The sequence below is a fragment of the Tachypleus tridentatus genome, chromosome 5, assembly GCF_004210375.1.
Source record: "Tachypleus tridentatus isolate NWPU-2018 chromosome 5, ASM421037v1, whole genome shotgun sequence".
Classification (NCBI taxonomy): Eukaryota; Metazoa; Arthropoda; class Merostomata; order Xiphosura; family Limulidae; genus Tachypleus; species Tachypleus tridentatus.
In genome coordinates, this window is record NC_134829.1 from 15,037,603 (window position 1) to 15,060,339 (window position 22,737).

General features: G+C 33.6%; 1 protein-coding gene across 1 annotated transcript in view; it reads left to right on the top strand.

Moving 5' to 3' along the window:
• The first annotated feature begins 296 nt into the window (after window positions 1–296).
• The window catches only part of LOC143250587 (epithelial sodium channel subunit alpha-like), a 59,276-nt gene continuing 36,835 nt past the window's right edge, over window positions 297–22,737 (top strand). The window contains exons 1-8 of the mRNA XM_076501378.1: window positions 297–460; window positions 2,508–2,659; window positions 4,131–4,200; window positions 13,145–13,269; window positions 17,447–17,568; window positions 19,809–19,969; window positions 20,245–20,343; window positions 20,611–20,722. Of these exons, the coding sequence (XP_076357493.1) occupies window positions 425–460; window positions 2,508–2,659; window positions 4,131–4,200; window positions 13,145–13,269; window positions 17,447–17,568; window positions 19,809–19,969; window positions 20,245–20,343; window positions 20,611–20,722 (877 nt within the window). The 5' untranslated portion in view covers window positions 297–424. The remainder of the gene's footprint in view (window positions 461–2,507; window positions 2,660–4,130; window positions 4,201–13,144; window positions 13,270–17,446; window positions 17,569–19,808; window positions 19,970–20,244; window positions 20,344–20,610; window positions 20,723–22,737) is intronic.

Consider the following 22,737-nt stretch of genomic DNA (forward strand, 5'->3'; position numbering starts at 1 on the left):
ATAAAATGAGAGTATGTTATAAAACAAAACAAGCTAAGCATAACTGAAGGCTCCTTTGTGGTAGTGAATTTTGAACATTATAGTTTGCAAGATTATAAACTTCTTACTTTTATTGTTCTAAGTGCATCAAATGGTCAACATTTTTTTATATAGTTAGTGTGAAAAACAAATGAACAGACTAATTGCTATTGATCAATGTACGTCACAATGGCATTTATTCTTTAATCGTTACAAGCTCTGCGCCTGCGTGAAAAATAGGAATTTTCAGGCTACTGGATTAGATAAGCAACAATAAGTTTTCGGTTACTATCACTGAGTAGTTAAAATTCACTAGCTTAAAATCTTGTGCATGAAAATAGTTATGTTTTCTTACAGCACTGAGTAGCCTGTGATAATAACAACATATGAAAGTACGAGAAAAGAAATGGCCCAGTTATCGAAGAAAAGTGTACTGTTAAAGGTAAACTTTCCGAATTGTAGGTATATCTTTAAACGAGATAATAATAATACAGTACGAAATTTTTATCAATAACTCAGTTTGCTGTAATTTTCGTATGCATAAAATTTGGATTAAGCCAGTTAGCTGTTTAAGATAACGTTATTAATTTTTGTTAATAAATACCGACAACATTAATGTGAATATTTTTTTCAAATGATTGCTAATACAGATGTCAAATTATTGCAAAATTCTGTTTTATTTTTAATACAAATAACTGAAGTGTTAATGGTCAGTATAAAAAGATGTGAAAATAATATTACTGATGTTAGATTAAAATAATATTACTGGATTAATTAGTTATTATTGTACAATAAGTAATTTGTTTGGATTTTATAGAAAACACTTTCATAGTATAGATAGGTGATGTAAGAAGCCAAACGCTTATTTGAAAAATGTTTGACTAATTTCGACTACTGGGAATAATAAATGTTTATTCGACCATTGTCCTTTATTTTCCAAAAATAAGCTTATCAATAAATTTCTATAATAACATTATTTTATCATTAGTCGTCGAAAGTCAAAATTTATATGGAATTATTAACTTGAGTAACAGAATATTAACACTCTTTGACGAGTGGTGAATTAAACCTCAGTAGATTTAAAATTTGCTTATCACATTTTTCTTTACTGGCCTTTTACAGAAAAGTGTAGTGGCGTTTCGATGGTACTCTTTGCATAGTGAAAGCCGTTGCTAATAAGATTTCTGAAACGCCATATACAGATATATTTATCTTTTCATTGAAAACCTGTGTAGATCTAAACTTACCGTGATTTAAAATCGCACAAACTATCTTTTAACATATAATATGGAATAGATGTTATAGATCAAAAGAATATTTTGTGAATGAAATAAGTTTAACAATATCCGATTATAAAATATCTTTTGTACAGTAACTACTGAAATAGGTAATATGATAAACTACTACAGAACCTTATCATTTCTTAACATGCTAAAATGAACTTTACAGCGCCTCATTTATGAAATAATTTGATAACCTTCAATATTGATCTAAATTGCAATGTGCTCTATAGAATCTTATTCAATTTCATTTCGATATGTGTGTAATATAATGTGTTATTATACTTCTGATACATGCGGAAACACATTATATAAGCATTACTACAACAAAACATTGCCCTTATTTGTATAAGCGTTTTATACAAATACCCGAGTTCAGGTAAAAATCATTATTAAAATTGTGATAATTGAGACTTTATTTCTTAGTTTAGAAATTTATTATTCATAACTTTGGTATTACAAACTGAAATAAATGTAACCATTAAATAAAAAACATACACTTGTAACCTGATTCCTTTACGGACATTTTATTGTTTACTATTTCAAATTCAGACTACCTAAAGATCTGCATGAGTTTAATGAAGTAACAGGAAACGTGATATTATAAACTTGTTCCTTACTGTGACTAAAGAAACAGCATAATTATTTAAAAGTTATAATTAGTTAGAAGAACATTGTTAAAAATTGAAATTTTTAATAAACAACCTGCCTAGTAAATTAAAATAAAATTATGTTTCAAACTGCTGCTGTGAATCTTTACGAGAATAAGAATTCTAACATAAATATATATATTAAAATCTTGTAAAAATACAAAAATTGTGAGGTAACTCTTTAATTATGTACATAGCAAACAGAATGCAATAAATATCCACAAGTCAATAACTTGTAATGACAAAAAATAATAGCGTAATGAAGGGATAATTTTTTTTTTTTTTTTAATTTCGCGCAAAGCTACTCAAGGGCTATTTGCGCTAGCTGTCCCTAATTTAGCAGTGAAAGACGAGAGGGAAGGCAGTTACTCATCGCCACCCATCGCCAACTCTTGGGCTACTCTCTTACCAACGAATAGTGGGTTTGATCGTAAAATTATAACGCCCCCACGGCTGAAAGGGCAACCCTCGGATTACTAGTCGAAATAGGTCTTGCATAATTTCTGTATTTGAACAGTTTCTATGTATAATTTTGATTAAATTATTTTCACTCTTCTAGATTATATTTTTAGTTGGTTGCATCTCTGGAATGTTGTATCAGACCACAACCTTCCTTAATATATATCTGAAATTTGAAAGTGTAGTAAACGTTGAAGTTGAAAATTCTGGAAAACTACCCTTCCCTGCAGTCACAGTATGCAATCGGAACAGGTAGGCCTAAGTAAAATATTAATAGACATTATAAAGATAGAAATTAATTATGCTGACAGTAAGTTATTATAACGTAGTAGTTAATTCGTTTTTGTTTTTCAAAGCATAAAATGATTTTCTAATGGTTTTTGCCTCACGCCTTTCTCAGAAACTTACATTTTTTAGTAGTATATATATATATACATATATATATAGTAATGTAAAAATGTGGGTGTTTTGTCCTAAATGTCTTTCTAGAGTGGGTCTCTGTGACTTATTGACGATAAATTCAACAATAAACGAACAGCATACATTGCACTTGTTTTTATAATAATATATATATTCGAAACAAGTTAAATATGTGTACAAAATTCTTTCAGCTGTGGATTTATAGTCGTACCTTAAACACTATACTATTCTCTTCTTGTTGTTAAAAAATCCACTTGGGCCAAATTGATTGCTTTAGAATTCGGTTGACAAACCAACTTATTTTTCTTTATTTTTTATCGCAGTATCGCAGTCATGTATCGTTCATTTATGCTGTCGCGCGAGTTTACCACAGTTATATTTTGAACTTCCAATAATCGTCTGCCTTTTGTCAAAGTCCGTACAGGCGGGTTTGATTGGTTTGGAGCATCCTATGGCAAGACAAATTGTTCTCCATATCTCTTTCAAACGGTTAATCTGACTCAGTTGCTCCCACGACGGCTAACTTTATGTTTTATAACTTTTCTCTGACTGAACTTCTCTTTCACGTAACTTTATTTTTACTCTCTTTACGCTCGTCTGGTCGTAACTATTTATTCCTCTATCACTTAGGTTTTCTAGAAATCTCAAACCAGTAAGTTTACTACATCGTATATATCAGTGAGCACTATTTATTTGTTCTCTGATAAAATAACTCTTTAAGGTTGTGTCATTATTAACATTTTTGTTTTAGTATTTCGATGACATATTTTTAAAATCTATATTTTAGTCTTCGTTATTATTATTAAAAACAATTAGCCTATGGTGACACTTGTAACATCTTAAAGAACATCATTGTAAAGTGAAGGAACCAGTATTGTTTGCTGATTTTTTCATTTATTTAGTCGACCAGATTAAATTATTTCATGTTGCATTTTCTCAAGGTATGATGAAAAACGACACATTATTTAGAGGCGCCAAACAAAAATTAACTCTGAGAAAATAAAACACACATAAAAGCGATAAAGTCACCTCTGTGACACCAATTTTATTAAAAAATGACACTGCCTTCAGTTGTATTTCAAACTGAAATTTCTTAAAATTGTTTATGGAGTATCAGGCACTAGGTATTTAACAGAATCCCATAAAATATTTTTTAAAATTATGGAATCAAACGATCAATAATGCTATTCTATCTCTCCAATCGTCTTAAAAATGTGTATTAATCCATATCAAATGAATACAACATTTGAGGTCAACTACTATACCAGGAAAGAAATGTATAATTTATATTTTTGTGTTCCAGGGTTAAACAAAGTTTATGGTGTGAACGAGACTCTTCGGTTTGCAGTTGTTTTCCAAATGAAAAACAGAAAGTAAGTAGGATTCTAGATGACAGTCATTGTCAACCTTTGACACACACTGAATAATGAAAACACATAAAAAAATGTCATCTACAGATGTGTAAACACAGTTAAGTTTATGGTGTGTTAGAAACTTGTGAAACAATCAAATGAACAGTAGAAGAGCCGAAAATGAAAAGAAATCGAATGCAAAAAAATGATTTTTAATTTGCATCATTTGGTGTTTATACTTAAGAGTAAATAACAGCAGTTGCTGCTGTTTAAAGCTTTTCATTATTATTGTAACGGATTTTACAAATGCATTTATTTTGATATCTATATTTGTTTCAATTTGATACATGTAACATGTATTGTTAAATGTGTATTGCGTAAGTCCCGCCTGCTCTCTAAATTTGTAGAAGATTATCTACTGCAAGAATCAAAATATATGTTTTACGAAAACACTAGCTTATCTTCGAATATACGGCCCGGCATGGCCAACTGTCTTAAGGCGTTCGACTCGTAATCCGAGGGTCGCGGGTTCGAATTCCGGTCGCACCAAACATGTCCGCCCTTTCAGCCGTGGGGGCGTTATAATGTTACGATCAATCCCACCATTCGTTGGTAAAAGAGTAGCCCAAGGTTTGGCGGTGGGTGGTGATGACTAGCTGCCTTCCCTCTAGTTTTACACTGCTAAATTAGGGACGGCTAGCGCAGATAGCCCTCAAGTAGTTTTGCGCGAAATTCAAAACAAACAAACAAGTTATTCGTATTTAGTTATATATATAGGAGATTCTGCGCTTGGACAGGGTAAAGGAAGGACATACCTCTGAAAGACTCTAGATTTCCACGTGTTATATTTTGCTTCATATTTTGTTAGTGTTTTTTACTTTTCACTTCGAGTTTTACGCCAATAGACAGAAGACCTTATTACCATTTGAATTAGACCAAGACAGGAAATACCCCTTCGCTAAACAACGAGGCGACATGCCGGCCGGGGAGTCGGAGACCAGGGAAAGCGATGTAGCGTCTGAGACTGAGGGAGCAAGCCCGTCTGTTTCAGGGACAAAAAGTAAGTCTAGTGTCTGTGGCCATATAGAAAATGATAATGTAAAATTAAAATCTTTAATGTTCATAGCCGAAAAAGAACTAAAAGCAAAGTTAACGCCTGTTAAAGAAAATACTGTAAGGACTAGAAAAAAAGAAAACTAGTAAAAGATATTATGATTTCAGCATCTGAAGACAATGTACCTAAGACTACGGTTATAGACTATAATATGCCAAAAACTAGCAGTTCTAGCAACCCAAACCCCACCCTGGATATTCCACAACAAACAAGTTCAGACAAAGACGAAGTTCTTTCTGACGACGAAGGCTTCACGCTTGTGCAGACTCGAAGTCAGAAAAAACAAATTAAACAAAAAACAACCACCACAGACACACATACACAACTCGCACCAAAATCACCTAAGCACGCAGTTATAATCCAAGGAGTTCCTGGTAGTTACAACCAACCACAATTGGCCAGAGAAATATACAGGTGCAAACCTAACACAAAGATTACTAATATTAAGCGTCTGCCCAGAGGCGGTGTTCTGGTTCAAGGACAGGAACCCGCTGACTTAAACAGTCTACTAAAAGCTTGGCCTGCAGACGCGTTCAAAACAGGAAGCATTACAATACACCTACCAGGAACTAAACCAACACCGAAATCTTTTGTGATACGAGGTGTACATAATTCAATAGACATAGAAGACATTAAGGAAGAGTTAAGTACACAAAACATAAAACATATTTCAGTTGAGCGTATAATTTCAAATATTACTAAAAGACCCACAAACCTAATCAAAGTAGTCACAGACAACAGCCAGGATATTACACAATTCATTAATAATGGTATCACTATGTGGTATCAAAAGTACACAGTAGAACAAACAAAAACACCAGCAGTGGTTGTCACACAGTGCTACCAATGCCAAAGGTTTGGACATGTAGCAGCAGCATGCCAAGCAAATGCGTGTTGTGTGGGCTGTGGGGAGAATCACCACATTACACAGTGTACAAAACAGAACCCCAAACCCAAATGCTGCAATTGTGGGGAAGAACACACGGCAAATTATAAAGGTTGTCAGAAATATAAATCCATTAAAACACACTTACACGAAATTAAAAATCCCAACATGAACAAGCCGCCACCACCACGAACAATTAAGGAACCCACACCTTCCACTCCAGCACCACAAAGTACAACTACACAGACAAACACTTACGCTGCAGTGGTTAAAAATTCATCATCCCGACAGGAAAAACCATTACCAAGTGAAGAGGAAATACCAAAACCACCTCAAAATACACAACCAACAACGATTGAAACAACACTGACATCTGCCATAACTTCCACTTTCTCGGAAATAATGGCAGAATATACAAACCCTACAAACACCAACAGTCTCACAGACATAATAGTTAAAATCATATTGAAAAACATACACAAGTTCTTGCCGCAAATTTTAACCTCCATCATAAACTCTACTAAACATGGATAACTTCACAGTTCTACACATCAATATCCAGGGTGCTTTTGCTTCCAAGAAACATGAGATTGAAGATACAACAAACTCCATAAAACCTGATGTAATCATAATTAGTGAAACTCTTCTATATAACTACCATAGATTTAAATTAAACTGCTACTCTACTATTAGACATGACAGGAAGGATAATAGAGATCCAAACAGAGGTCTTTTATTATTGTATAAAACTGAACTTATAGTTCAGGAACTTACTATCCCTTCCAGTAATGAATCTATAGTTATTAATGTAAAAACGCAAAATCAGACAGACGTTACTGTGGCGGGCATCTACTGCTCGCCTAGTACAGTGTTAGATGTAAATCTATTGAATATACTGTATAATAGCAACTGTAATCTTATTATTATCGGCGACCTAAACAGTAAACATATAGCATTCAACTGTCGTTGTTCAAACGCAAATGGCAACTTTATCAATTTTTGGACGAATCAAACATGACTTTATTAAACGATGCAACACCGACACATATATCGTACGCACACGGCACCAGTAAAATACTGGACCTATGCCTGTGTTCGTCAAATATGAGTCGCAAATTCGTAAATTTTCATGTTGGTCACGATATAGATAGTGACCACCTCCCAGTTTGGTGTATCTTCAATCTCACCCCCCACTTAAATAAAATCATAGTGAGAGACCAACTGAACTACAAAAGCTAATTGGCCAGTTTTCCAAACTATATTAAATGAAACCTTACCTCCAAAAGTACTACATATTGCCGCGGACGCATCAGATATAGATGCATACTGTCATATCATCTCTGAGTGTCTAAAACATGCAGCCAACAGCTCGATACCGAAACAAAAACACTTCACAACAACTCATTCATGGCAACCACATAAAGATATAATACACTTAATTAAAAACAGACGTATACTCCGCAGACAGTACATTCAAAATCGCAACCCCACACTTAAAACTCAGATAAACACAATAAGGAATAAAATACGAAACTTAATCAGACAACAGAAACAAGAAAACTGGGACACCTTCTGTTCCGATCTAAATCACAAAACTGATCCTAAACAATTCTGGACACATTTGAAAAGATTTACAAACACAGGTACAACAAACACAGTATATCCACCACTGGAACTGGATGGAGAAACAGCATACACTAACACAGAAAAAGCCGAGATATTTAAAAAACACCTAGAAAACACGTTCAAAACACATCATGAACCAGACATGAACAGATACTTTTATAATACAGTCACAAACTATATTGATCAAAACAGAAGCATTTTTACACCTAAATTTTCAGTCAACACTATTACACACCAAGAAAAAACAAAAGACTGGGGCACTCATCAACTGGTAAAACATATCACTGTAACAGAAGTCGTAACTGCTATTAACAACACAAAAAACAAAGCCCCTGGAGAAGATGGTATTCAAGCTATCCTCCTAAAACAAGGCACTCAGAGATTATATGAACACCTAACAGCGTTATTTAATCTCTCACTATCAGCTGGATATATCCCCGTTTCTTGGAAGGAAGCAATAATATTAATGTTCCAGAAAGAAGGAAAGCCAGCGAATAAACCAAACAACTACCGCCCGATTAGCTTAACCAGTTGTATTGGCAAAGTATTAGAGAGGATAATTAGTAATCGTCTGTCAGTTTACTTAGAAGAAAATTCAAAATTACCAGAAATTCAAAACGGATTTCGAAAAAAACCGCCAAACTACAGACCACCTGATTCGACTTACAGAATCAATTACCGACAGCTTCAACAAAAAAGAATGCACTGTAGCTTGCTTTCTCGACATTGAGAAAGCGTTTGACACAGTGTGGCATAACGGCTTACGACATAGATTGCTTGAAATGGCATTACCCCAGGAAACTATTCGCTGGCTGTCCAACTTCCTGGATAACAGAATGTGTAAAGTAAATGTAAATGGGGCCCACTCAGGGTCCTTTTCACCCGAAGCAGGAGTCCTGCAGGGAGGGGTTGTTAGCCCTATATTATTTATCATGTACGTGAGTAATATGCCTCTGTCGGACCTAAATTTAGGTTATGCATCACAGTTCGCTGACGATGTAGCAGTCTGGAAAAGTGCCCCCCACTCCGTCAATAGCAGCAACGAACCTGCAACCAGTCCTAAATAACATCGAAGAATACTGCCAGAAATACAGAATCAAAATTAATATTCCAAAAACCCAAGTCATAGTATTCAGCAGACTGAATAAGCTGAAAAAAGATCCACCAAAACTCTATGTGAATGGATCACTTTTACTGACTGCTACTTCTGCTAAATTTCTAGGTCTAACCTATGACTCAAAATTAACGTGGCTACTACATATTAAAAATGTACTGATACGAATCTGGAAAAGAGCAAACTATGCAAGAAGTCTTTCAGGTAAAATCCAAGGAACATCACCAGACAACATACTTAAAATCTACAAAACGTACATTAGACCAACAATAGAATATGCATCACCTGCCTGGATTAACATAGCACCCACACATGTACAGAAACTTCAACGTATACAAAATTCTGTACTAACTTCAGCATATAAAGTACCACGTAGCACCTCAACCACATTCATGCACAAGTATGCAAACATAGATACAATAGCTGAAAGACTCTTGCATAATTCTCTAAAATATTTCAATAAGAATTGGCATAAAAATGACTTAATGTGTGATCTCGACAGATATCACGTACATGATGTAAATGGTCATAAATACCTCTCCCCTTTTAACATATATTTAAGAAATGTAACACAAGCTGGCCACTGTGCACTAGACACTTAGTCCTTGTTTCTTTTTATTTTTATAATTATTATTTTCTTTTTTAATCATTATTATTTTTTTATTTTTTTTTCTCTTTTTGAATTATTATTCAAGTATTGAATTTCCGTAAATCATTCTAAAACTTAATTGATGTTTACATTGATGTAAGAATAATCTGACTTACTGAAGTTTCAGTTAAGTTACTGTATTTAGAAATTTTATTTATTTTCTAAAGTCAAGGAAATTGTTTTTCTGAGTAATAAGGTGAGACATTAGTGACATTCAAAGTTTGATTTTCAGCAGTTTTAATATCTTAGTTTATATAAAAATAAGTTTTGCGCGAATATACTCAGTACATAAATTATGATATAGGGATATAAGATTTGTGCACTAAATCGATATCTATCGTTTATAAACCAAAATAAAATTATATTGTTTGTTTGTTTTTTGAATGTCGCTCATAGCTGTACGAAAGTTATCTGCGCTAGCCGTCTCTAATTTAGTAGTGTAAGACTAAAGAGAAGGCAGCTAGTCATCACCCATCGCCAACTCTTGAGTTATTCTTTTACCAACGAATACCACGGCTAAAAGGGAGAGAATTATTGATGTGAAAGGGACTCTCAGATTTTCGTTTGCCTCTAGAATATTGTTAATGAAATTTGCTGAAATGTTTACTAATTTTATTTTGATTGTTGCTTTCATGATACTATTTTTGACTGAATTAAGACTTGCAACAAAGTACTTCATTGGACTTACTGTTAATATTTACAAAATATAAAGTTGGTTGATGTTAAACAAAAGCTACTCAATGAAGTATCTGTACTTTGTGCACTAATGATATCGAAATCCGATTATCAGAGTCATAAAGCCTGCAGACTGAGCCATGAGGTAACACGAAATTATTCTACTACAAGTAAATACCATCTTACTAACAACACCACGGAATAATATCGTTAGGAACTAAACCTATTTGCTTAGAGGACAAAATATTGAATTATCAGAAGGTAACAAGACCTCTACAAACATATGTATACAATTTAATAATGTTACTCAGACAAATAAAATACATCTGGGAATAACGAAGCCTAGTTACCCTATAGAAGAAATGAATGTAAACATAATGCTGCACGTAGTTTAACGAATGTAGTTTGTTTAAATGTCATAAAAGTTATAAATGATGAGGCGTCACAGCGGTATCGTGGATCACTCCCACTGATACAATGCATCCGCGGTTTCCCAACGAAAACGCTAAACTCATAGTTGAGGGATTTGAAGAAAGCTGTAATTGTTATATTATAATGGTTACTGTGAGGATAATAAAAAAGGTATACTTTTAATTGTTTTAGTTCAAATTAAAAAATTACCTAAACATAAATATTTGCATCAATTTAAATGTTTACGACTAGGGAAGAGCCTGAGATTTGGAAACCATCCCACACTATGCGCACCTAACTTTTGTAAAACATAATATCAATAATACTAACTTACTTAAGATAATTTAATTACTATTGGTAACAACCCAAAATGGCTGAGGAGTAGTAACTTTACGGATTACCAACCATAAAATCCAGCGAACAAGTCTCCTTGGTGGACGTAACACAAATAGCCTTTGTATTGTTGAATATTTGTTTTTTTCCCCGCTAATATTAACAACCATACTAAATGAACGATTATTATCTGAAAAAAAAAATTAATACAGAATAATATAAATATTTCCAGAAGGCTAGGAAGGTGAATAGCAAGGACTATAATATAATTTTTTTTATACTTTTGCTAATGTGTCACTTACTTTAATTTTTATAAACTCTTGCATCATTCCAAAGGCTTTAAATTTGGATTAAACGTACATCAATCTTTAATTGGTTTCTGTTATTTTTTTAAAGTTTCGCATAAAGCTACACGAGGGCTATCTGCGCTAGCTATCCCAAATTTAGTAGTGTAAGACTAGGAAGAAGGCAATTAGTCATCACCACCCACCGCCAACTCTTGGGCTACTCTTTTACCAAAGAATAGTGGAATTAACCACCCATTATGACGTCCTCACGACTGAAAGGGCGAGCATGTTTGGTGCGACGGGGATTCGAACCCGCCACCCTCGCATTAGCAGCCGAGCGCCTTAACCCATCTGGCCATGCCGGGCCGGGTTTCTGTTAAATATTGTCACTGTTAGTACCACAAGTTACATAAATTCAATTAGATTAATGCAATCTTCATTCAATAAATTATTTCGTTCATAACTGCGATATATTTTATGTTTTATTTATTGCGTTATTTTAAACTATCGTTTTTTGGTATTTTAAAACCAAGTTTTACCTTTTACGTATCCCAAAGATGAACAATAGATAATTGATATCTTGAAAAGTTAGGATAAAATAATACATTTTTACTAAAGCTTATATTAATGAAATTCTAAATATAAAGACTTCTCAGAAATATTTCTAAATATAAAATGTAATGCTTGCGTTCTTTTCCAGTTTTTTCTCAAAGACTTATGCTGTGACCTGTCTTGGCTGTATGCTAAATATTAACATTAAAATAAGTTGTGATTGTCTCCAATGAGTGGCACTCTCGTACAAATGTTATAAATTAGTTTGTAGTACACTTTGTTATTTTTTAATTATGCTAAGCGAAAGGTATGTTTAAGTAACTATTGGTAAAATTTCACCTTTTCATTAATTAGAAATTATAATCGAGTGGTGATTTTGTTTGGAAAAGCTTCTCGAGGGCTATCTGTGCTAGCCGTCCCTAATTTAGTAGTGTAAGACTAGAGGGAAGGCAGCTAGTCATCACCACCCACCGTCAACTCTTGGGCTACTCTTTTACCAACGAATAGTGGGATTGATCGTCACATTATAACGCCCCCACGGCTGGGAGGGCGAGCATGTTTGGCGCGACGGGGATGCGAACCCGCGACTCTCAGATTACGAGCCGCACGCCTTAACGCGCTTGGCCATGCTAAGCCACGAGTGGTGATAAAACGATATATACCACAGGAGTATTTTCTACTGTTGTAGCGAAGTATATGTATTGTGCACTTTGATCAGAGTATATAACATATTTAACTATAGACTAAAATGACAATACTTTGTTTGAGAAACTATGGTGCATATACATTAACATGTTATAAGATTAATCAATAATATTTAATCGTGTAAAAGAATAGGTAAACAGTCAGCATGTTATAGAATATTCTACTTGTTTTTTTAGACCAAAACCACATTTAGTTACCTGCTGTTCTGGTCACTGTGGGGAATTACTCCTGGACTTAAAAGTTGAAAATCACTTAAACATATCTCCGTCCCACCAGGACTTATAAAACAAGAATATTTCTTTGAATAATTGTGAAGGCAAACAGTTGACGTGCCAACAGAATAAAACATATTTTATTGAAAAAATGTGAAACTACACATTAAACATAATATATGATAAAACAAGGATATTTCTTGCACAAATATAAAGATAAAGAATCAGTATGTTGCAGAATAAAACAAGGATATTCCTTGCACAAATGTGAAGAAAAGCAATCAGTATGTTATAGGATAAAACGATGGTATTTCATATCTCGATCTTATAAACTTACTACATATAAGGAGAACGTACAGAGAGCGAGCCTGGTTTATATATCATATATTTTGTTTTTCTAGAAATGCCGTGAAAGGCTGAAAGCAAAGTTAAACACTTTAACACGTGCTGAAAGACAGGAACTAGGCGTCAAGAAAGAAGACTTCATTCTTGAATGTAACTACGATAGAAGAAGATGCCCGGACAGGTTTGTTATGTTAAGGTTATTTTCTCAGTTGTTTCTTTAAAATGATTAATGCCAAGACATAATTTTACATCCTTCATGTATGAAAATCCATTTTTTTTTTTTTTTATGTAGCAAACACCAAGTTAATTGTTATTTAATGACCTACTTTTGTACTCGGTGTAAATTAGTTTTTATTTTTATATTAACCTTGTCTTATATGTAATTATATCATTAGCACGTATGATCTTTTGGTTTACTGCTTTAAAATTAGAGAAATAATTCTTTGATTATTATGATAGTCATACACGAACCATAGGTAAACCTCGTACTTTAAGAATACTGTGTGAAACAACGATAGTCACAACATAGAAGTTGAATAGGCACGCCAAATGGTGAGTGCAAGTTCAAGGTTCTCTTTCAATGTATCGTATATAACCTTGAGGTTAGATACCACTGTTAAAATCAAGCTTAAACTACAAGACAGATAGACGTCTGTGAATGTTGGAGCCTGATTTCCAAAGCTCCAATCTGTGATCTAAGTTGGAATGAAGAAGAGAAAACTACAGTATGCTGCTGCGCCTCAATGTATAACTTAATCTACACGGTAGTTTTAGATACAATGAGTCGATTTCTTTTTGAGATTATTTTTTGTTTTGTTTCTTTCTTACCAAATATACAAACGTCTTATCATCAAAATAATTTTTTCCAGTACTGGTCATTTTCTTGGAAGAAACCAGATCAATGTGTTTTTGTGAATTTCGCACAAAGCTACTCGAGGGCAATCTGGGCTAGCCCAGATTTAGGAGTGTAAGACGAGAGGGAAGGCAGCTAGTCATCACCACCCACCGTCAACTCTTGGGCTACTCTTTTACCAACGAATAGTAGGATTGACTGTAACATTATAACGCCCCCACGGCTGAAAGGGCGAGCATGTTTAGTGCGACCTGGATTCGAACCCGCGACCCTCGGATTACGAGTCGAACGCCTTAACCCACTTGGCCATGCCGAGCCCAAAATTGTGTGTGTGTGTTTTCTTGTAGCAAAGCCACATCGGGCTATCTGCTGAGCCCACCGAGAGGAATCGAACTCCTGATTTTAGCGTTGTAAATCCGTAGACATACCGCTGTACTAGCGGGGGGACCAGATCAGTGTTATAGTTCTAGTCATATTGCTGGAAGTAACCAATTCAGCATTCTAGTACTGGCAATTTTGTTGGAAATAACCAACTCTTCGGGTGCTGGTCATTTTACTGTAAGTCACCAACTCAGCATTATAGTAAGAGTCTTTTTGCTAGAAGTAACCAACTCAACGTTGCAGTACTGGTCATTTTGCTGGAAGTAACAAACTCAATCTTACAGTGCAGGTTATTTTACTGTTAGTAACGAAGTCAGTTTTCCAGTACTGGCCATTTTACTGTTAGTAACGAAGTCAGTTTTCCAGTACTGGCCATTTTACTATAAGTAACGAACTCAGTGTTCCAGTACTGGCCATTTTACTGTAAGTAACGAACTCAGTGTTCCAGTATTGGCCATTTTTCTTGGTTGATTTGTCCTTCTCTATCTGTACATCGTTTTTCTCATTCAAATCCCACACTCACATATAACCATGTTTATTTAGGGTAGGGGGAAGATTCCACATAAATACCTAACATGTCGTTCAGTTAAATTTTAAATGGAATGAATGGAAGCTTATGGAAATAAAACATATATAAATTTTAACATACAATAAAAACACAAACAAGATAATTAGCATTTATTTTCGTAAAGTTAAAAGCAACTTATAAACAAATAGCGTTAATTTCATACGTGTAGTAAACTTTGGTTAATTATAGCCATTTGTTTAACTTATTTGTAATCAAGATAAATCGTAATTTATGATAAACATGACGAGTTATTTCTGAACAAAATCCGTTTAATCAATTTCAGTAGTTTATCTAAATCAACTGATCATTACGTTCCGAAACATGCTCCTTTAACATAACAAACTTCAAGTTTAATATCCCCACGTCATTGTGGCCTTTCTAGTAGCAATGTTGATATTTCCAAATCGGGTTTGTTGAAACATATTAATTTTCGGAGTTATACTCCTATCAACTGGGTTTCGATACCTGTGGCAGGCAGAGCACAGATAGTCTTTTGTATAGCTTTGCGCTTAACAACAAAAAACAACAGTATCGAAGAAACAAATAAAATTAGTCTAACACAGCTGGATAAAGTACAATAAGGTATGCTGTTTTATTTGGTTAATTTAGATAAAGGTTTATCTTGTATCTGTCATTGAAATAGACTCTGCATAAGACGTAGAAAACTCATTTACATGGATGCCCATTTAAATCACAGACTGAGATAAACTCACTCTAGTAACATACAGAAAATGTATCTTTTATTATTGCTAATATTAGGTGATTTTCGTTGCCAAAAGCCATTTTTTTGTTGGCTCTTTCAAGATATTTGTTATCAAGATATATCAATAAGGGTCACATGATAAGAACACGAGTGCCATACATGAAAAAGTACAACAAAAACAAACTGTGGCCATCAACCATTGTTGACTGATCATGGGAAGAGATGACAGAACAAAGTTCTGAGGAACACAATACGAAAGATTGTGTCCTACTTGATCAGTTCTTCTAATCATACCATTCATGGGATATTACCAAAAATTATATATGACAACTGACAACCAATCTGAAAAACTTATCTCAGAGGCAAATAGGAGCTCCCAACATCGCAGGCTTGTAAAGTGAGAGCTGTGAAGAATGACTGAGTGAAGGCACATGATGAAATCTGATAAGTCGCTTTTAATTCATATCTGTAAAGATATTGGAGTAAATTCATGAAAAAAACACACATAAGACAGTTGATTTCATATGCTTTTCCAAAGAGATGCAGCTATCTATTGGAAGGGATTTAATAGTGTGGAGAACATGTGCGTAGTAGTGATTTGGACACTTTTTTCTTTTAGATATGTGAATAACCACAATGTACCTGAACATTATTGTTAACTATATCTTCCACCTCTATAGAAAAGGAATTTTTGGAATCAATAATGCAGCAATCTAATATGACTGCGTAGGTGAAAACTGGTTTGAAGAGCATGACAATAACCGGTTATTTTAACTGGTCGGCAAAATCGATTGATTACAATGCGATTGAATAGTTTTTGAGGTGAGTTTGAAAATTAAATTCACCTGGAGAATCCTCTGCTGAAATCTATGATAGCTTAAACAAACTTTTAGGTGACATTTTAATGAAGTCTTCAGCAGGAGGGGGAGAAACACCACAGGTCTAGATGTCGGGTTTTGAAAATACGACGCGTAATGGTTTATTTTGTTACAGTGCTCGTCATTTATCGTTGGTTCATATGTTTTAGTAAACAATTTGAGACTCTAGAAAAGGCTAATATATCAGGAATTTTAGAAATAACTTGAAAAGTGGACACTATATATATATACATATCTGTTCAAAAGAAACCATCATCGACTGTATATTTGTGTAAACTTAATAATACAAAACAGTTTAGAACGACATAGTTAAATTAAGTTCGTGCAATACGAAACAAACTAACAAAAATATAGTTTGATGGAAATGGAAAAGTCTTTAGTTTTAAAGTGGTAACAGGGATAATAGTCCCCAAAAGGCGTTGGAGATATCCTAACTCTTTAATTATCTTTCGCGTGCACGTGAGATATTAATCATGTAAAACCTAAAAAGGGGTAATGCCTATGCGCATCAACTCACAGTATATTAGGTTCAGGTATAGTATTAACGCATAACTTTATAATTAGGATGGTCTGGCTGAAAATATACAGACATATTGCGCAACTTAAAAATGCAGTATTGTGTAAACCTGCTATATTGTATACTGAAATAAAATACAGTAACACACCATTATCTTTAAAACTTACCTGTTAAGTTAGTTATAAGAGAACAACGCACCAAACACAGATAAACAAATAAGAAAACTAGGCCTAACCCACCTGGTAGAGATTTGTCCTTCCAGGCCTAAAATTTTAGCATTATATGTGAGACCAAAACAAGTAATAAAGTGATTGATTTAACACATTCTCTGGAGAGAATTTGTTTGTTTGTTTGTGACGTACTGTAAGATTTTAATTTATTGATATATATATATATATCAGTTAAGATTGCAGAAAATTTGTTTTTGTAATTCCTTTTCAATATCTTGGGAATCTTAGGAGCATTTCAAGATTTTTCAATTTCTACTATGGCAACTGTTACACGTTTAATGCTCAGTGGGGTGGAAACACCTTCGAGTTGTCACCTGCCGTTTATTGGAGTTTAGATAATTTTAACACTGGTAGGTGGTGCTGCATGTTTAGTATTAGCGATATCTGTTATTTAATGTGAGTTTGTTTGTTTAAGTGCTGAAAATAAATATATATATATGTAATAAAGTTAGAAAATTACCGTTACTTTCCAGATAATAACAATTAGAGAATAAAGGTAGTTTTCCTCCAACTTCATTATAACTTCTATCTTTTATACTATTTTATGAGAACATGTGCTTTACTATGATTGTTTGAAATTTAAGATATTGTTATGCAAACAAGCTCTTCGATATAACCTAAACAAAAATAAGTTAATAATACAGTTATTTAATTTAAACGCTACTTAGTCAAACGTTTGTACCATGAACATTGATGTAACTGGTGTATTTTATTTAAGGCAGTTCTATTTACACCAGTTTTTTTTTAAATAATATTATGTTATTAAAGAATTGTTAGATAATTTATATATCCCCTATAAAATATTTTACTTTAAAGCGAGATATCTAATATTTAATACTTCCATAAATCCGTTTGGAACTTTTATGTAATTATTACACGATTTTTGTTCTAGGATATATTTCTAAATGTTTTAATACCTAACACTTTTGGAGGATATAAAATATTATATACGATAATAAAGGTCGCGGGTTCAACCCCCTGTCACACCAAACATTTTTGCCCCTTCAGCCAAGTGGACGTTATAATGTGACGGTCAATCCCATTATTCGTTGCTAAAAGAGTGGCCCAAGAGTTGGCGGTGGGTAGTGATGATTAGGTGCCTTTCCTCTAGTCTTACTTTACTAAATTAGGAACAGCTAGCGCAGATACCCCTCATGTAGCTTTGAGCGAAATTCAAAACAAACAATATACGATAGATTTAATTGCTAATACCTGGACAACTTACATGCTGTTAATCAGAATATCGGAAACTCTAGTAATCTGAGATTGTTTCTTTATAAAACTAGTGAGTTTTATTTGTTAATATCATATAGATATTACATACTACAGAGACTTTAACCGACAATATTCTGAGGATTTTATTTCTTAAAATTTGAAGGCTTTTAATTCCAAAGTTTAAATAATTTTGCTTGCTCATATATTATGAGTTTTGTTTACTACAAACAGAATGCCTCCGCTAGTACAGCGGTATGTCTCCGTATTTACAACGCTGAAATCAGGGGTTCGCTTGGTGGGCTGAGCAGATAGCTCTTTGTGTGACTTTCCTATACGAAAAACACTCACACTAATAGAATGATTGTCTTGATATTCTGAGGATTTGCATCCTTATAAATGTTAAAAAAATGTTTAATTGTTAATATTCGAAAAAATATACACTTCTTAATAATGGAATAATTTGAATGTTGCAAATGGAAGTTTGTTTGTTTTTAACTTTCTAGTCAAGGAATATTCTTACTAACACACATCCGTTTCTTTTGATTTCGCGCAAGTTTTACAAGGATCATCTGCGTTCGGCCCGGCATGGCCAGGTGGGTTAAGGCGTGCGACTCGTAATCTGAGGTTCGCGGGTTCGCATCCCCGTCGCACCAAACATGCTCGCTTTTTCAGCCGTGAGGGCGTTATAATGTGACGGTTAACCTCACTATTCGTTGGTAAAAGAGTAGCCCAAGAGCTGGCGGTGGGTGGTGATGACTAGCTGCCTTCCTTCCAGTCTTACACTGCTAAATTAGGGACGGCTAGCGCAGATAGCCCACGTGTAGCTTTGCGCAAAATTTAAAAAAAAACTATCTGCGTTAGCTCTTCTTAATTTTGCAGTGTAAGATTAGAGAGAAAGCAGTTAGTTATTACCACCCACTGCCAACCTTTGGGCTACTCTTTTTATCAAAGCCACATTATAACGGGCACCCCGCTGGTACAGCGGTAAGTTTATGGAATTATTACGCTAAAATCAGGGGTTCGATTTCTCTCGGTGGACTCAGCAGATAGCCCAATGTGGCTTTACTATAGGAAAACACACATTACAACAGTCCCACGGCTGAAAGGGTGAGGATGTTTCCGGGGTCAAGGATTCGAACCCACGCCCCGCAGATTGCGAGATGAGCGCCCTAACTACCTGGCTATGTCAGGCCTAACTGATTTTAAAACTGCACAGACGAATTGGACGTGAATTTAAAATTATACGGAAAATTGTCACGTTACTCGCTGATTATCGTGGTTAATTTAGACAATTAAACTGAAAAACAATAGAACATTCTAATTAGTAAAGAAGGAATTGAAAAACAAGGTAAATTTTAATAAGATATTTTTCCAGAACTACGACTTATGCTACATTTTGACAGTAGAGAATATTCAGCAATAGAGAAGAGTGTAAGAGGAAGGCTAATGGTACACGCAGCTGACAATCTTCCTAACCCTGAACTTCACAGTGTTACCATAGAACCTGGTAGAGCATACCGATTTAGAGTGGAAAAGGTAGGTTACCTAACAAATAATGAGAAAGAGTTACGTCACCATTATGCACATATTTGTTTTTCTTGTGTTTTATTAACCCGCTTAAATTCTGTTAAAATGGCAATAATCATTGGAGGGTAGGTACCTTTATTTACTCTCTTCTCAGTCGTTTCGTACAAAAATATTTTTTTAAAATAAGAATTACATAATTTCTCTTCGATATTATTAATTTCAGCATTTACCTAGTTCATTTATATTTATAATTGCTTAATAAATAGGCTGTTCTTTTACTTTAGAGAACCACGAAGCTGCTTCCATCTCCCTATCAAACTAACTGTTTAGATTACACAACACTCAACAGAGAAAAGCGAACAAACACCACAGTGACTCAAGAAGTAAGTTACAAACATCAGAAGTATATGGTAGACAGTAATACAAAAAAAACATTATTAATTTCTCATCAATCACTAGAAACGTATCTCAGTATCTGTTTTTACATGTGATATGATTTGTTTTTCTTGTCGCATCTGCTAAATTACCCTCTTAAAAGTAACTTTTTTTACTCATGAAAGGTTTACTCAGTAACAATAAAACAATAGATATCAAATAATTTTTTTTCGAATTTTTGTTTAAGAAATGTTTTCTTCCGATAAAAAATACAGAACTGCATCGACGAGTGCTACATCCAAACTACAATTGATACTTGTGGATGTACCAAAACCCGCCTAGCTGTAACCTACGGTCTGAATGTAACGATTTGTTGCCGAAACAAAAGTAAGAAAAAATATTATATTTTAAACCAACCTCTCGCTTTGGCGAGCTTTAAAAGATCATTATAATTACCATGTTGTAGATGAGTTAAACCTTCCAAGTACAATTTCTGGGTGGAAAAAAGAAAACATTTAAAGATAATTAAACAAAATGGAAAATTTTCGTAATCAAAATTAACTTTATCTGGTATTTATTTAACGTTTTACTGAATGTAGAAATGTTATGTTGAATTATCTAAGATATTTATAGAGCGCTATTAATGTGATATATTTTTGTTGTTACTTGTTATAATTTATCTCAGACGAGCCTCCAATTTATTATGTTAGGTTTAACGATTTCAATTAGCCTGAAACTGAGTTAAATTGTAACTTAAATTTAGAAGTTCATTAAAGGTAGATATGTTTCAAATGTATGGTGTTTTCCAATAAGATTGATACACCTAGTTTTCATCTTAAGACAGCTATATTTTAATGTATAAACAATAATACAATGTACAATAATGATTATCACAAATATTTATTACAAATAATTATTTTATGTACAAAATGTTTACAAACTTAAAAATAATATTGAGTCTTCTATCTGATCCGGAACTTCTTTAATATCTTATCGAGGGTTCACGACAAGCGAATTAATTCTGAGTTGAAATAGGTACAATTCACTCAATGTGAAGCTCGCTAGCTTTTCACCGATCACATGTGAGTTCTTCACCGCTGAAGTTGAATAATGTCTTTGTAAAAATATTAACATTCAATGTTAATACGCTGAAGTTAAACTGTTTGTAACGTTCCAAATCTGTAAAGGTTCCTAGTCTATATATGAAGTGTTAATTAGAGTTGTAGCTTCCAAGGTTTATAGTATACCAACGATATATACTGTCTCTCTGCGCCTGGCGTTGACCTCTGTTTATAAGTGGTAGTCAAGGTTCTAGAAATTTCTGTTAAAATGGCAAAACTATGATCTACATACATGTATACACATTGTATACATCGAATATCTTTTACAAATTTAGTGAATAGGCGGGAATTTCGAAATACAGATTTAACAGAAAAAGTAACATGCACATCTAAATATATATTTAACTGAAATATACATTGATATTAAAATAAATATATAATAATAAATCCGTCATATTGTAAATTAACAGTAAACAAAAAACAGGAAGGAATATATGAATAGCTCTTATTTCAAGAAATGCTCATATATCTAACTACCCTCGATCGTGCAATACATGCATACATTTACGCTATTTTCAAATAATTAGTTAAAGTCCTTATACTAAAAAGAATAGGAATCATATGTGAACCGTGTAACTGCGATTCACAAGGTTATCACTAGATAAACCAGATGTTTTTTTATTTAATCAAGTTTGCAGTTTAGTAGAAACAACATTAAAATAAGAAAGTATCAATATTAGAATTGTTATGTATTTTTCATGACTTTTTTGTAGTGTATTAAAAGTAGGACAAAATTTGGAACAAGCAAAGTGTGGAGTGGAGGTGGCAAATATATTAGCTACACAAACCTTACTGGACTTCGATTATTATAAAGGAGTCACACATATCTTATAAAGACTAGAAATACCTTAGTTTTAAAGTAGGAGATATACGAAGAGTTTGATACAAAATATCAGTTTGTCCATTGGATGAAATTTACAGGAAACAACAAAAATGTCATCATATTTGACAGATTCATTTTGTATGGAAACAAATTAAACGTTGGTGAAATTCTACTTACTTATTTCAATTTTAATTCACTGAAATAATTTACTTCAAGAACTCAAGAAATTTGCAACATATATTGACGGGTGAGAATGTAGGCTGCAATGGGCATCCTTCTTTATGTATTTTAGGAAAGTTACAAAGAATATCTGGACTAGTATCCAATGGTCTAATTTTTAAGTACCGTTTATCATCAGTTGAAATATTATCTTTCTATAATTTCAATAATTACCTTTGAAACCTAGATTCTTTTGTATTAGTAGGATCAAGACCTAACTTCACAGGTTCTGTTGAACC